This window comes from Balaenoptera acutorostrata, chromosome 1 (genome assembly GCF_949987535.1).
Source record: "Balaenoptera acutorostrata chromosome 1, mBalAcu1.1, whole genome shotgun sequence".
Taxonomy (NCBI): Eukaryota; Metazoa; Chordata; class Mammalia; order Artiodactyla; family Balaenopteridae; genus Balaenoptera; species Balaenoptera acutorostrata.
The window spans coordinates 175,507,380-175,524,613 of NC_080064.1; the positions used below are offsets into that span (position 1 = coordinate 175,507,380).

At 38.6% G+C, this 17,234-nt stretch overlaps 1 protein-coding gene across 1 annotated transcript; it reads left to right on the forward strand.

Annotated features, from left to right (window-relative positions):
• Nucleotides 1–15: 15 nt before the first annotated feature.
• Nucleotides 16–11,896, forward strand: LOC103014958 (protein FAM72A). Its single transcript, XM_057550751.1, has 4 exons — nt 16–1,620; nt 4,025–4,102; nt 6,615–6,739; nt 10,717–11,896. Exons 1-4 carry the CDS (start codon nt 1,469–1,471, stop codon nt 10,809–10,811), a joined length of 450 nt encoding a protein of 149 aa, XP_057406734.1. The 5' UTR covers nt 16–1,468; the 3' UTR covers nt 10,812–11,896.
• The last annotated feature ends 5,338 nt before the right edge of the window (nt 11,897–17,234 follow it).

Sequence of the window (17,234 nt, forward strand, 5' to 3'; positions counted from 1 at the left end):
AGCAGAGCCCACCCCCTTGCCAATCACCGCCCGCTTTCTATCGACCGATGGGGCCTGTAGCCAATAGGAATAGGTGATCCCAAGAGGCTAGGAATGAGGAGGAGGGGCTGGCGAAACTTGGAGGTGTGACTAGCACTACCGAGGCGTGGTCACAGAGTAAGCTCCTCCTCGGGTTGCCGAACCCCAAAGTAGAACTGATGGGCGGGATTAAGATAGAACCAACAGCCAAACACATACTTCTGAGAGAAGGCACGACCAATTGGACCGGGGTAGTGAGGAGGGGCGTTGCGGAGAATTTTAGCCAATAAAGAGTAGAGAACGGCGGGGACTGTAGAACGTCTTCCAATGAGAAGTGCGAAGGGCGTGCCTTGCCTCTTTCACTGGAGCGGGAGTAGGGTTCGCCCAAACCTCCCGGAGCCGACCAATGAGATCGGAGGAGGGGCCAAGCTCAGCCAACCAGCAAGCCGAATTTATCTAGGCACCGTTACTGGGGCGGGGCGTAGAGCTCCTGGCCACTAAGATCTCGTCAGGGGCAGGCTCCCGAGCCTTCCAATGCGGGACGTGGGCGAACTCTAGTTCTCCCAATCGGTGCGCAGCGCTGGCAATTCAAACTGACAGCCTGTTGGAAAGGCAGAGAGGGGAAGAGGGAGCAAAAAGCGATGTGTTCAGTGGCAGAGACATCAACGCCGACGGAGCCCCCAAAGCGACCTCTGCCCCGCCCCACCAACACCACCGCGAGCTCTGGAGCGGCCGCTCGGGAAAGATTTGAGGGGACGTTGGGGGGCACGAAGGAAAGCTGAGGGGAGGGAGTCGCTAGAGGAACGACGCGAGAGCCCGCACGCTGAGGGCTGGGGACTGCCAGGAGAGAAGTGAAGCGGGCGGCCCGCGAAAGAGCAGAGCGGAGGAGGGTCGCGGGAGGATTAAGGAGCACCCGGGATTGCCCGGTGGGAAAAGCTGAGTGGATTTCTGAATCCTGGGGAGAGGAGAAAGATTTCCAAAGAGGACGCGTGGGTAGGGACGCTTAGCCAGCGATCCGTGAGAGAAATTGGAGCGCTCCGAGGGAGGGGCTTAAGGGGGAAGCTTTAGATAAAAGAGCCTGTACGGGAGAAGCTAAGGGAATTGCAAAAGGAGCAGGAGCTAAAGAGTAGAGGATCCTTCAGACTGGAGAAAGGGAAAACTAGAGAAGTTCCCGAGGCACCTTGCAGCCTGCCTCCTCCCCACTTCAAACTCCTCTCCCTTCCCCGAAAGTTAAAGAGAAAGCCAAGGCTGCTGCTTCTCCCCTGTTTCTACTCAATAAATACTACTTTTACCCTCCCACGGGAAAACAGAAAAGAACTCATTTCCTTCTCAATTTTCGGGCTTAGAAAAGATCGAGGCATCGCAATTTGATTTTTAGCTTGGGAGAATCAAACTAGGGAGGGTATTGCTCTATTTTCAAAGTCCCTCACCTCATCCTTCCCCGGACGCCATGTCTACGAGCAGCTGTAGTTTCAATGACCGGCGCGTGTCCATCCTATGTTGCAAATTCTGTAAACAAGTGCTCAGCTCTAGGGGAATGAAGGCTGTTTTGCTGGCTGACACTGAAATAGACCTTTTCTCTACAGACATCCCTCCTACCAAGTAAGTCATGCTAGTGGCGGGCAACGGTAGCCTTTAACTAGATGGGAAAAGTGTATGGTTTGAACCTCTGGGAGTCAACAAGGAGGTTATCATTTTGGTGTTCCAGCCACTTCCAACAGTCTGATGATCCCCCTGGAGTTTAACTAAGGGGGCAGACTGTCTGGACAAAGTCTGTGGTTTAGCCAGAGTGGTCAGTCCTGATGTAATGCTTCTAGTTCAGTTATAGTCATGTGGTCCTTTCAGTTGAATCCCTGGCTACTGTGCCCTGCCCAACCATCCTCTCACTGGATCAATTCCATGACTGAGACGGTAGGTGATTCAAGCAAGATTTTCTGTACTGTTGGAGAAGAGAGGTCATTTAAGTTTTTGATTTTTTGTTACTAAAGTCTTACTCCAAAAAAACATTCCCTAGCTTTCTACCATTTTTTGCAATTGGCATGCTGATTCAGATCCATTGTCCACCTAATTCAGTATTCTTTTCTTATAATCTCCCTCTCTCTCTCTTTCTGAATGAGAGAGACATATAGATTTTTATGGGATGAAACAGGACTTATCCCTCAAATAGCACATTTCAATTCAGGCTAGCCAAATTTCAAGTACTCAATAACCATGTTTTGGATAGCACAGGTCTTTGGGTTTTCATTTTTGGTCAGTGGAAAGCTATTGAAGGAGTTTTAACAAGGGAGCACCCATAAAGCTTATTTTAGATATTATGCATTGGTTTGCATACTCAAATCCTTTTAAATTCTGTTTTCAGTCACTACCCACTTTTAGGTGTAGAGTCCTTAAGAATTTGCTTCCTATTTGGAAAAATAGCCATTTTATTTGACTCAAATATACCTTTTTCTAGCTCTAAAAGGTACTTTCTCTTTCTATAGTCAACATATATGTGCCTTTACATGATTTTCAAGATTTTGCTGTTCATTGAAACTTTATCATTAAAGTGAAAGAGAAATTATCCAAAATGCACATGGACAGCTGTTCTTTGGACACAGAGCCAGAGAAGGCACACTAATAATCAGAATACTTTAAAATGAATTTCATGATAATGATAGAAACTTTTTAAAAAATTAAATATACTCAGAGCTGTGGACTCTTCCTCCCTTGAAATCTTATCTTCATTGGATTAAGTGTAGTCATGCCTAATGGCAAAGCCAAAGGCCCTCATTTATTGCAAAGATAAATGGGTTATTATAAGTACCTCTGTGCGTGTGTATGTGTTGCAAAAAGAAAAAGCACTAGACAGTAAATCTAGAACCTACTACTGCAAAGTTTCTGTGATTTATTGTCTAGTGCCTTTTCTTTTTAGTAGCACATACAGAAACAACAATTTTAAATATTAACCCATTCGTCTTTACAATAGCTATGGTAAGTATAAAATAGTCATAAGGAGAGCTCAGATATGTGAATTGTTAAAGGTTAGACCAGAGTCTGGAGTACAATCAGGTCTTTCCTCTTGTCTTCTCTTCCATGTAGGGGTTATAATAGTGATGGATTAATGTGCTAAGATGTATACAAATCAATGAACACATAAGATTTTTTGAATAGAAGGTTTGTCATATTTATAGTGAGCTCACAAATATTAACTTACCCTTGCAAAATACACTATCGTTTTCTTACAGTTTCTCTTAGAGTCTCTTGCAGCTCTTTGAGCCTACAAAATTCATGCTAAATTACAATCAAAAGTACATTTTGTGGCAAGGGTATGAAAAAATGGAACCCTGTGCACTGTTGTGGGAATGTAAAATGGTACTGCTACTATGGAAAATAGCGTGGCGATTCCTCAAAAAAATTGAAAATAGAATTACCATATGATCCAGCAATACCACTTTTGGGTATATATCCAAAAGAATTTAATGCAAGATCTAGAAGAAATATTTGCACACCCATGTTCTTAGCAGCATTATTCACAATAATCAAGAGGTAGAAGCAGCCCAAATGTCTCTCAACAAATGAATGAATAAACAAAATGTGGTACATGCATGTAATGAAATATTATCCAGCCTTAAAAGGGAATGATATCCTGCCTGTCACATGCTATAACATGGATGGACCTTGAGGACATTATGCTAAGTGAAATAAGCCAGTCACAAAAAGACAAATACTATATTATTCCACTTATCTGTGGTATCTAAAGTAGTCAGATTCATAGAAACAGAAAGTAGTGGTGGTTGCCAGGGGCTGGGGGAAGAGGGAAATGGGGAGTTATTATTTAATGGGTATAGACTTTCAGTTTTGCAAGATGAAAAAGGCTGTAGATTTGTTGCACAAAAAATATGAATACACTTAACACTTATGAACTGTCCACTTAAAAATGGTTAAATTAGTAAATTTTATGTTATGTGTTTTGCACAACATTTTTTTAACAGTACATTTGACTATCTCTACACTTTTCCCTCTCCAGTGCAGTGGACTTCATTGGAAGATGCTATTTCACTGAAATTTGCAAATGTAAACTGAAGGACATCGCATGTCTAAAATGGTAATGTGTGGCAATATTCCAAATAGCCCTGGGTTTGGGAGATGGATGTTGACACCGAAGCACAGAGAAAGGTTCAGTGGGCTGCATTGAGCACTGGTTATCACCCATGCAGTGAACCATTGAAAAGCCATTTGTTACTTAGAACTGTTTTTCAAAAGGGTCTTATGACACTTTACCTTTGTATGTGATTTTACAATTTTTCAAAGTGCATTAGCAAATATCTGCTTTAACTTTCAGAAAATGGCAATGTAGTTTAGAGGGAAAAAAAAAAAAAACGCTTGGATTTACAGTCATAAAAATCAGGCTTGAGCCCTGGCCCTACCCTTATTCTCTTGTTATCTTGACTAAACTTCTTAAATCTCTAAACCTCTGAACCTCTGTTTCCTTATTTAATTTATATCTTAAGAAGACAGGTATCTTCTTAAGATAGATAGGTATCTTCTTAAGATAGAAATTAAAATATCTTTTGTGTTTACGTTACAGAGTTGTTGTAAAGATCAAGTGAATTATGAATGTTAAAAGGCTTAGTAAACTATAAAGTACAACTCAGAGGTCCTACCATGTGCGAGTCATTGTTATAGAGGCTGGAAATCTGGCAATAAAGAAGACAAAGTCATAGGCCTTTGGACATTATATTCCAGTAGGAAGACAATCGATCAGTAAGATATTTAAATAAATAAGATCTTAAATAGGGTGGGAAGTACTCCAAAGGAAATAATAATAATAAATGACAGAGAATAATAGAGCTTGAGAGAGTGATAAGAGCTATTTTAGATAGCATGGTCAGGGAAGCCTCCTCATGAGAAGGTAACACTGGAGTTGAATCCTAAAAGATGAGATAGGGAGGAGCCAGAGGAAGAATGTTCTAGGCAGAGGGAACAGCCAGGGCAGAGAACCCAAGGCAAAGAAGAACATGTTCAAGGAATAGAAAAGACAATGGCCAGTGTGGCTGAGAGATTGTGAACATCAGGTGAGAGTAGTATGGGTAGATTAACGATGCAGTCAGAACCCAGACAATCTAGAGCAGCGCCATCCAATAGATATGTGCAAGCCACATATGTAATTTAAAAATTGCGAGTAACTACATTTTACAAAGTGAAAAGAAACAGGTGAAATTAATTTTAATTGTATATTTTACTTAATCTAATAGATTCAAAAAATTGTCATTTCAACATATAACCAACATAAAAAATTATTAATGAAATATTTTGCATTCTTATTTTTTATTCTTAGTCTTTGAAATCTAGTGTATTTTTATACTTTCAGCACATTTCAATTCAGGCTAGCCAAATTTCAAGTACTCAATAGCCATGTTTTGGGTAGCACAGATCTAAACCTTGGTAGGAAGGGTCTTTGGGTTTTCAATTTTGGCCAGTGGACAGCTATTGAAGGAGTTTTAACAAGGGAGCAGAATCATCTGAAGTGTCCCTAGTAGAAAGCTCCATGAGAACAAGGACTTTACTCCTAGCACCTAGAACAGTACCTGACATATAACAGATGCTCTGTAAACATTAGCTGAATGAGTGAATGAATGGATGAATACAGGTGGAATTAAAGCCGTAGAATTTATTCTTGCAATATAGCCTTATAAATAACTGTCAGTCCTAATCCAAGAACATCTTTTGTTTTCATTTGTTTGCCTTTCAAGCCGATTATGATTAGAAGACATGTTTTAGGTGGGCTGGTACCTTTTATAGTATTTTTTGTAGGGCCTCACAAAAATGACTGACTCACATCTCAAAGGGGAGGAACAAGCTATAATAGGAATTTTTACAACTCAAGGTGTAAGCAGTTCATGTGGTCATTAAAAACAAAAACAAAAAAACTTCTAGCTAAAATGTTCCCTGTATATTCATTCTATTTAATAGTGACCAGATAGGAAAAAAACCTATGGAAGAGTGAGTTATTTCTAATCAGAAGGATAACCCTGGAGACAGTAAAAACTTTTGCAACTTTCTCTAGAAGCTATGGATTTGCTTCATTTCTGAATTCCTTCAAAAACACTGAGACTAAAATTAGATCAGCCAGCTTGTGTTCGGTTTTCATGGGCTCATGCTGTCTTCCTACTCCTCCATCTGTTGAAACAGTTTTTAGGTGCTGGCATGGACCTGCAACATATAAGAACCCAACTTGCCACAGTCCTGGGGAGAGCAAAAACCTTTTATCCACAGGTCTGAGTTTATTTAATGTATTTTGTCTATACAGCCCATCAATTTTGGACAAATCACAACCTTATGGCATTTAGAAACTAGCTTCTGAAGGGGGAATGCATAAACAATACTAGCAAAGAAACAGAATATGTTACTCTTATTTCACTTAAAGACTGTTTTCCCACTTGGCAGTAGAACTGTAACCATTATCAGAGTAACTCCCATCCCAAAGATCCCAGCAATGGAGGGTGTTAGGAGAAAATGAGATCTTTATATGGTCTGTCTGTTTACATTAGCACATAAAAATGCTTACATGGTCAGATATTACCTTGTATCTAATAATATTTACTTTCTCTTTTTAGTGGGAACATTGTAGGTTATCATGTGATTGTTCCATGTTGTTCCTGCCTTCTTTCCTGCAACAATGGACACTTTTGGATGTTTCACAGCCAGGCAGTTTATGGTATTAACAGACTAGACTCTACTGGTAAGAAACAACAGACTCAAACATTCCTCTAACTTTTGTCTACCAAGACTTGAGTGAACCTCTCCATAGATCATTTCAGGATCCCCTCTGAGACTTTCTCACCTGGGTTGGATCCACTAGAGTGAAACTTCAATCCTTTTATCCCAAACATTTACTTACAGAAACTACTAGCCAAAATTCATTGCATTTCTATTTCCATCATCATATTTAGGAGCCTCAAACTTGGCTGGATTTCTTGGCCTTTTAAAATTAATATTTTAATTGCTCTAAATTTCTGCCTTGATATATAATATGGCTCCAGAGAATTTTGGAAGAATTTAGATTTGATAGTCAATTGTGTGTATGGGTCTGTGTGTGTGTGTGTGTGTGTCTAAGAAAAGGGAGGAGGGGAGGCTAGGGTCATGGGGAGCTGGGAGGAAGGAAAACTAGGTAACCTCTGTATTTGGTAATGTTGTTTCAGGATAAAAATAGCCATTTTGACATCTATATTGATAAATTATAATGAAATTTCAGACAAGGGAAATATTTAATACCAATATGTTTTACTGATTATTTAGTAGAGAAATACACAACCTATTCTTAAAAGATATTTACAGGGCTTCCCTGGTGGTGCAGTGGTTGAGAATCTGCCTGCCAATGCAGGGGACACGGGTTCGAGCTCTGGTCTGGGAAGATCCCACATGCTGCGGAGCAACTGGGCCCGTGAGCCACAATTACTGAGCCTGCGCATCTGGAGCCTGTGCTCCGCAATAACAGAGGCCGCGATAGTGAGAGGCCCGCGCACTGCGATGAAAAGTGGCCCCCGCTTGCCACAACTAGAGAAAGCCCTCGCACAGAAACGAAGACCCAACACAGCCATAAAAAAAAAAAAAAAAAAAAAAGATATTTACATAATATATTTTATATTGTCTGGAGCCTTTCAGTTTTGTTATAGGATACATGTTCTCAATGTCTAATATCTGCTTACACAGAATACGAAGTTGACTTTAATACGAAGTTGACTTTTAGTGGGACTTTTTTAGGGAACTAAAGTTTACAGAACTTTAGTATACAGAACAAATTTAAAGAACTTGACAATCCAAGTTGGCACTAACATTCTCAGGTTTTTAAATGTATGTCTTAGTCTTCTTCAGAACTTAAAATATACTTCTTTTTTTGAAGTATGATTTGCCTTCACAGACTAAGAGATCATGAGTTGTAAGCTAGGTTGTCAGTGTCTTTAAACTCTCCAATTATGCTTGGGTTTTTATAGACTCTAACTTTTTTTCTTAATCACCTGGCGTTCAGTTGTGGCTTTCAACCCATCATTTGGAGGCCTTAATTTAAGACTCTAGTATGTTAAGAAGGCCATTTTTGAGCAAGGACTTATCTGAACCCCCCTAAGTGAGATATAGCTTCCTAATTTAGGCCTCCGGTTTTATATTTGTGTTGCTCATGGGACACATTAAAGGAAGTTTCTGCTTTGATACTATTTTTCCTGCTTCATAGAATTCAAAACACAGGGTGGAGGTTTTTCAATTTTGATTTACTTTTTAATATTGGTCAATTTTTCAAAGATAAAAGCCCAGCATTCTTCCATTTGCACTGAATCTAATCCTTGAGAAACAGATGTATCGCAGGATTTCCTTCCTCCCTTCTTAACAGAGAAAGGAAGGTGCTGCTTCTGTCAGATCCCGTCTCTTAGTTTATTTTTTCTCCTTTGAACCAATTGTGCCGAGCCACTCATGTCTCTGAGTATCGACTCCAAGAATATCAAACTTCTCCTTTGTAACCCTAATATTATGATTTGAAGGAAGATTTTTCTAGATGCTTCGTATAAAACAGGATTTCTCATGGCATTGGAACTTTACTTGAATCACCTGAATCAGCAGCATCAAAGGAATACGTACACAAGCTTTATAAAATTCTAGAATGTTTAGACTGAAAGGGCCCCAGGAAGACTATGTTCTAGGTTAGCCTTCACGTGTAGACCTGATTTCCTGAGACTCTCCTGTGGAGGCTTGGGAAACCTCAGTTCAGATTCCATGGGACTGGCAAATGCCCTCAAAGGAAAGTTGTCTTCAGCTCTCCATTCACCTTTAAGGGTTCTAATTCTCCCTTAGATTTCTGCCTAGTGATTCCTTACTATCCTGTCATCTCTTCAAAAGCAGAACATCATCCATTCTCCGGGGAAAAGAAGTGTTTTTTATTGAAAACAATTCAAACATACAAAAAAATTACAGAAAATAATATGATAGACATCAATATGCATCAAATAGATGCTAATTTCTTGCCTGATTAAACCCCCGTATCTCACCCAAGAGAGACAGTTCATTGTTTCTGCTATTTTAATAATGCAACAGTGTGCATCCTTATACATGTCTCCTTGGGCACCTGTGCAAAATAGGCAGTTAGAGGAAAGGATGAGTGATGGGCCATACTTAAGATATACATATTTTTTTGTTTTTAATTCACACAATGGAATGCCCAACCGACATAAGAGATGAGCTAAATCTACACATATGGACAGGCAAATCTCAAAAACATAATGTTGAATGAAAAAAGCAAATTAGAAGAGATACATATAATAGCATACTATAAAAAATTTATATGGGCTTCCCTGGTGGCGCAGTGGTTGAGAATCTGCCTGCTAATGCAGGGGACACGGGTTCGAGCCCTGGTCTGGGAAGATCCCACGTGCCACGGAGCAGCTGGGCCCGTGAGCCACAATTGCTGAGCCTGCGCGTCTGGAGCCTGTGCCCCGCGACGGGAGGGGCCGCGATAGAGAAAGGCCCGCGCACCGCGATGAAGGGCGGTCCCCGCACCGCGATGAAGAGTGGCCCCCGCTTGCCGCAACTGGAGAAAGCCCTCGCACGAACCGAAGACCCAACACAGCCAAAAATAAATAAATAAAATAAATAAATAAGAAAATCCTTTAAAAAAAAAAAAAAAAAAATTTATATACACAAAACAATAATATATATTGCCTGTGGTTATATACATTTGTAGTAAAAGTAGGAAAAACATCCATGGTGTACTGTTAGTGGTGGAAACTGGATTCAAACCAAATCTCCAAACCCTGGCTCATTCTATTCCACCATGTGACCACTATCTTAGTATGTGTGGAGTGGATACCCAGAGTTGCTGAGTCTTCCCTGTGCCCACACTGACAACTGGACAGCTTGAGATTTGCTTTCTTATTGGCTCTCCAAGAGGTCAATTAATAATGGTATTTTTTTTCAATTTAGTGTTTTCAAGTTATAGTACGTGCCCATAATAAACCATCTCATTATCCTCTACCATATATGTGGTCTTGTATCGTATACCAGTGCTGGATTCTTTAATATGATATTTGACTGTTCTTTCATAATGAGGCTTTAGACTGTCATTTTGCTTATTGTACTGACAGCTACAACCTGGTCCTAAAGTTTATAGTTTTACCTTGACAGCCTCTAGCCTAAAACCCATGTATATCAAGGATTACTGTTCATATTATAACTGGCTCCAAAACCCTGCTTTTTTTAACCAGAAGAAAGGCACCAGTGACTTCCATACTTGTTGAGGAGATGAGGAGACTTATTCAGGCCTTTCCCATGCACCCTCCAAGAGAAATGTAATCTAAAAAGATGTTGTGAGATCTCCATTCTTAAAAATCATTAAAATAGATTTGAAAATTCTCAGTGTAGAGTGATTATGGCATAATGTAGCTGGAGGCAAGGTTTGAGGAAATGGACTCCTGAGATCTTTTTGAATTCCAAGATTCTAGAGTTCAAGCCCTTAATTAAAAGTGTTTAAAGAATGATTATATTCTAGATGTTGGATAATTTTAATATCTAGGTATCGATCATGTTATTTGTGGTTCATTCTTTAATAGCTTTTCTCTTACCTGCTAACACTGTGATTTAATATAAGAATGTTAACATATAAGGTTTTATATATCGTGTTCTGAGTTGTAACAGTAGTCAGCACCAAATAATTTTATGAGCTTTTCTTTTCAGGTGTAAACTTCCTACTTTGGGGCAACTTGCCAGAGGTAGAAGAGAGTACAGATGAAGACATGTCAGATATCTCAGCAGAGGAGTGTATTAGATGAATAGAATTATAATAGATATAATATTTAAACTTTTTCCTATGTAAAAAATATATTAATGGACCAATTCAAAAATTGTTAGTAAGGATTTGCCAGTGATTTATTTTTTTGGAAAACAAAAATGGGGCATTTGTTGATTTATTTATTTTCTGTCTCAAATTAATTACCTGAGTTTACTGAACCAATGTAGTCCTTTTCTTCTACTTCTGCTTCTACTTCTACCCTTCCTCTCTCCATCCCTCTTCCCAGTATAGGTGTACTCTTAAATTCAGTTAGTAGAAGAATCTTTCATGTGTCACTCAACTATCTCCCAATCTGGGGACGGTTTTCTTACAACTAGATGCCAGATGCTATTAATTTTACATTCGAATAAGGGGCATTAGTATCCACACATATATCACCATGCTTATATCCATGCATAAATCTATCATATAACCATGCATATAAGCATGTATATATGTGTGAAGCACAGCTGGGAATTAAAGCTTAACAGGGACTTTTTAAAAATAGGCTGTTAGGTTTCCATGGGTACTGGTTATCATATGTTATATTGGTGATAACTATGTTAATATGGAACATGACTTTGTGAATGTATGTGGAAATCCTCTTGATTCCTCAGCATGATTTTAGATAAATGAATTTGCCAGGAAATTATCAATATATACTGTTTACTAATATTATTTATTTACATTCTTCTAAAGTCATATGGATATTGTATTATGAAAGCCAGATAACCTCCATCTTTAAGTTTTCCCATTCTCTAGGGCTTTCTCTGTGAATAGCAAATTTTAGATGAGTAGTCTCAGTCCTAACCCTTAAATAGAAAAAAATTAAAGAAGTGGTTTGCTTAAGCCATTGTACATTATAAAGAAGGTTTTTTAAATTTTGTTTTGCTTTGTTTTGTTTTGTTTATCTGCATTCAGAGCCACACAGGAATAAGAAGCTGGGATAGTGTTGGATTCTTGTTTTATGAAAAGCTAAAAATCAATGTATCACCTTAACTAGTATTTTAACCAAAGGCATTTTGTCAATAGTAATACCAAAACAGAGCAAGTTACAGTTTTGTAAATAAAGTTTTGTTCTAAAAATGATCAGCCTTCCTTTAATTTTTAATTTTAGCCACTTTTCTTACCTAAAAATATAGAGAAAAATATTTCTTATTGTACCCACTTTTCTTACCTAGAAACATAAAAGTATAGAATATAAGAGGTAACATTTATTGCATGCTTACCATGTACCAGTAAGTGCTTTACACATTTAATTCACTTATTCCACACAAGGAACCCATGAGAGGTAGGTATCATTATTATTTCTTTTTTACTGATAAGACAGGTGAGGCATAAAGAGGTTAAGAAGCTTGTCTAAAGTCACATAACCAGTCAGAGGCGTGGCCTGATTCAAACTCAGACAGACAGACTGACTCCAGAGCTCCTGTTCTTAATCATTATGCTGTACCCCCTGAGCACCTTCAGACATGAATCAGCTATGATTTTATTTAGCTGGGACACATGCTGGGTAACAACTACCTTGTTACGTGGTCTAGGTGAGGGCCTCAGTGACTGATTTTAAGGTTAAACAAACTCACTGGATCTTAGGGTAAAACTGACCTGTGGGCACTGACATGATCATTTGCTGCATAAAGATGGAAGATAAAAGATGCTTCAGGAAATGCTGTTACTAGTACTGGAAAACTTTTCCAAAAGTCTTTCACCCTGACTATCAGCACTGACAGAAGGTACCCAAAAGAACCAAAGGGATGAGTGTGTAACAGTTTGGTTTGGATTTGGGTTTTCTTTTTCTTTAAACTCTCTTAAAGACTCTGGAACAAGGTGGCATAATGGATAAGATAAAAAATAAATTGATACTACATTATATACTTCTTCAGTTAACTTGTTCAGTTAGAGAAGAAGAGTTTAATGCTAGAGTAGACAATGTGGCAAGTTTGGAATTCAACACAGTTCATCTGGTTTCCGTTCTGCTCAGGCCTTCAAACGCTATGGTTGACGGAGGAGCTCTTTGAAGAGCAAAGCGAGACAGGGGTTCACTGATTGAAGCAAACCCCAAATGTGATCCCACCCCAGCTGGAGAGTATTTCAAATGACTCAGCTACCTTTTGGCTAACCGGGTTATGGGAAGGCCAGTTCTAAGCCAAAAATGGATTAATAATGTTTTATCTAGAGAAATACATTCATGACGCTGTTTTTTAAATAAAAGTAAATTACACGCTCTCTGGTAAGAGCAAAGGCAAAATCTCATATGTGGATTTAGCATACACTTTCTAGTCCTAACATAATTCCCAGGCCTAGAAAATCTATTTATGCTTTGGTCTTCTAATATTTGACTCAATTCAACAAAACTATATTATGCTCCTATGGTGTTCCAAGAATTGCACAATGACAGGCTCACGATTGCCCATATAGAGTATTCAGTAAGTTTGGGAGAGGATAGAACCCTATGAGTCTACTTAATGAGTGGGATGCTTCCAGTTCAATGACTCGATAGACAAAAGAACAATCATTCTGAGTAGTAGGAGAGAACAGAAGTTAAGAAAGCTACAGAGAAGAAATCATACTTGAGACAGGCTTTGAAGTCCGTTAGGGGCTTGCCAGCTGGGATGAGAGTTCTGAGCAGAGAGAATAGTGTAAACAAGTGGACTGGAGTTTAAAAGTATCTGGTTTATTTGGTAAATTATTAGTGGTCCCCTATACCTTCCACGATATGTAATAAGAATTAATTAGAAGATGAAGGTGCTAAGGAAAGTTGGGATCACGTTATGAAGACTATTCTATGCCATCGTTAAGTTTAGACTTGATCCAGTAGCAATGTAGAGTTATTGAGGTTTTTAATCAGGGGAATAAAATGATCAGATTTAGGGTGATAGTGCTGATGGTAAAAAGTAATTTAGTGTTCCTAGTTTCCTTTCTTTGATGCACTCAACAACTTGACCATGGAAATTATATTTGTTGCCTTTACCCTAAGAACATATATAAGTTTTTAAGTTCCCTGAATTTCTTGTCTTTCTTGAAACATCTGGTCTGCAGTGGGGCACTGCCTTTCTTCCCCTCTTCCATCTTGTCATTCCTGAAATTCAAGGAAGGGGCAGTGAGTCATCAGCTCACCCACTATGGCTTTTTTTGCTCTTTTATCTTTTTCCGCAAGTCAGTTTCTCAGCCTCAGACTCAGGCTCTGGTGAGGCATCTTGGGTGGGGCATAATCTTAAAGCCATAATATTCTGAGTAATCCCTGGCTCTGAAAACCAGGTCTTTAAATACTGCTAATCTAGGAAGTTTACCCGGCAAAGAACTGCTCTTTTGACCTCTGAGTCACATGTGACTGATAAAGAATAACCTATTTTACTTTTCTTTGGTGAGGGGGAAGCCACCATAATACATAAATCATGATATATAAAATGACTAATAATTAGAACAAAAATGGGGAGTGGGAAAAGGTAGGAGAGGATATGGATTAAATATGCTTGCTTCAGTGGTGAATTACTTGATGAAGGCTTTCTCTATTCTAACATTCATGCTTATAAGAGGAAATAGTTTCTTTTTCTGCCTTTTTTTAAAACTTTAAAAGCAGCCTAAACCAGTTTCTTTCTTGCCTGGTATTGAGTGTATGCCAAATCTACCCTAAACTGCACAGATGGAAAAAATTAGTCTATGTCTGTGGTACCTCTGGGGTTGAATATTTTTAGTACTTAAATCTTTAGCTAAAGATTCTTTCTTCCAAGACTCTCATAGAATCATTTGATTGTCATCCAATGGATAAACTTACTGAGATAAAAATTAATAATACCATGTGTTGTATATCCCTATATATTTTATTGGGAGCATTCATACACACTTTAATTTAATCCTCAGAATAACCTTGGGAGTTACATTTTACAAATAGAGAAAGAAAACCTTGGTATCAGCACCCAGAGAGTTAGAAGAATTTAAACTTAAATCTTGGTCTTCTCATCTTAGTTTAGGGGTTTTTTCCTACCTCCCTAACCTATCTTAAACCTGAGGTCTGTTTTTCCCTCACTAGCTATAAAACTTAGGACAAATTCTCTTTCACTTTTAGCCTCAAAACCTAGCTACTTTCATTAATTAATCCATTCAACAAATATTTGTTGAATGTCTACTGTGGGCAAAATAGAAGCTGAGGATCCAGAACAAAATCAGGCAAAGTCCCTGCTCTCATGTGGAGCTAACGTTTTGTTGAGGAAGAAGAAGAAAGTGAACTAACATTTATGAAGGACTTACTTACTGTACTCCAGGCACTGTTCTAAGCGTTTTACACTTAACAACCCTTAAGAGGTAGATCCTATTGTTATCCTCACCATACAGTTCAGGAAACAAGGTACAGAGACATTAAAAAACTTACCCAATTATCACACAGCTAGTAAATGACACCACTCTAAGATTTGGAAAAGCCAGAATTAATTAGCTTAATGACTATGTTTCCTTTTTATTTTTCAAAGTGGTTGTCTTCTATCCAAATAAAGTCAAGTTTTCCATCAGGGATCTTCCTGTACACATCTTTCCCTTGGTAGATTTTTTATTTAAATTAAGATGGTGACAACAGCATCTCCCTTTTCAGTAAGGGAGACTTGGTGTGCCTGTAAATGATAAAAATGCTAATCTTATAACTAGAGAGAAAGGAAAAAATAAATCTATGCAAAACTCTTAATTTCCAGCTTTGCTGCATTTCTATCTGGAAACAAAGTCTTTTTTACTAGTCCAGATTTTTATCTTACAAGCAACAAAATTTCACTAGAGAGTAAATACCTGTTCTTTAAACTTTTTGTATGTCTCAAATATTTCATAATAGAAAAGTGAATTAAATGACAACCTTTTGCGAACTGCTCTAGTCTCAGCCTTCCTTACAAGCTTGTATTTAAAATCTATTTCTATGGAATTTCAGAAGCTGTCTTGCCTCAAATGAGCACTACTGAATCTTCATAACAAGATTAAGTATTTATTATGAGAGGAGTGAAAACAGGTATTAAATCCATAATCAAATTTTGCGTTTTGAGACTCGTAGAAGAGTGGGTTGACAAATATCTAAAGATTAATTGGATCTGCCAAATATGGGCACCATCGAAGCTTGCCCACCAGAATGCATCTCTACACCTCCATTCACACAACCCACTTCCTCTGGAAAGGGGCCCATGGTAAGAGTAGGCATATGGGAATGATTCACTTGGGGAAAACTGTACCCAGAATATCAAAACAGTTTGCTTTTTGTCTCTTATCCTTGCCATAATTTTTATACCCAAAGGAACCACCTGCTATTATGGCTGTGACACCTGAAAAGTTTTCTGGAGATTGCTGGAGATTGCTCATGTGGGGGTGGATTTCCAGGCTGTTCAGTGGTATTTTTAAAAATGTTTTTTGGGGAAAAATATTCTCAGAGACTGGAACACTGTCTTATCAAAATTGCTCTGTATCCTTGTTCATAAATACATTAAAACATTGAACTACAGATGGAATTCAGTAGAAGACATACTGAGCTAATTTCCTTTGCATGATGTTACCCAGAGAAATCAAGCTGTCAGTATCCTGAAGAACAAGCCCTCAAAGAGAGATGGTGGCCAAAGCCATGGGAAGCAGGAAAGACTAAAGAGCTCGCCCTTCAAAAACTTCTTTCCATCCTCCCAAATTCACCTTTTTAATGAAAATTTATTACACACGAAAAAACCCAGTGTGTTTGACTCAAGATGGTTGCACAGTGATAGTAAAGATGGCAAATACTAGATTGAAAAAAAATCTTGAATTATAAGTCTTTCTCGATACTCCAGGATATATTCAGGAAAAGGAATGACAGAAACAGGGGTTTAGGCATACAGAATGTCATACTCTAGGCTAACTAGAGACAATCATCTCTCAATCATGCCCCTCCTTTATCAAATTTTAGTTCAATCATTTATCAAATATTTAATGACCATCACTTATGTGCAGGCATTATACTAGGTGCTATAACAGTGAACAAAACATTTTAAAAAATTCTTCCTTTTGTGCCTTTCAGCAGCACATAGGCTAAAAAGCTAAAAATTACATTTCCCAGACTCTTTTGCAGCTAGAAATTGAAACATAATTTACTTTTTGCCAGTCATATGCACTTGCACAAGTCTTTTTTTTCTTTTCTGTTTCTCTAAACTTGTTAGAGAGGTCTTTCTTAAAGATTTTTTTTTTTTTTTTTTTTTGGCTGTGTTGGGTCTTCGTTTCTGTGCAAGGGCTTTCTCTAGTTGCGGCAAGTGGGGGCCCCTCTTCATCGCGTTGCGCGGGCCTCTCACTATCACGGCCTCTCTTGTTGTGGAGCACAGGCTCCATACGCGCAGGCTCAGTAGTTGTTGCTCACGGACCTAGTTGCTCCGCAGCATGTGGGATCTTCCCAGACCAGGGCTCGAACCCGTGTCCCCTGCATTGGCAGGCAGAT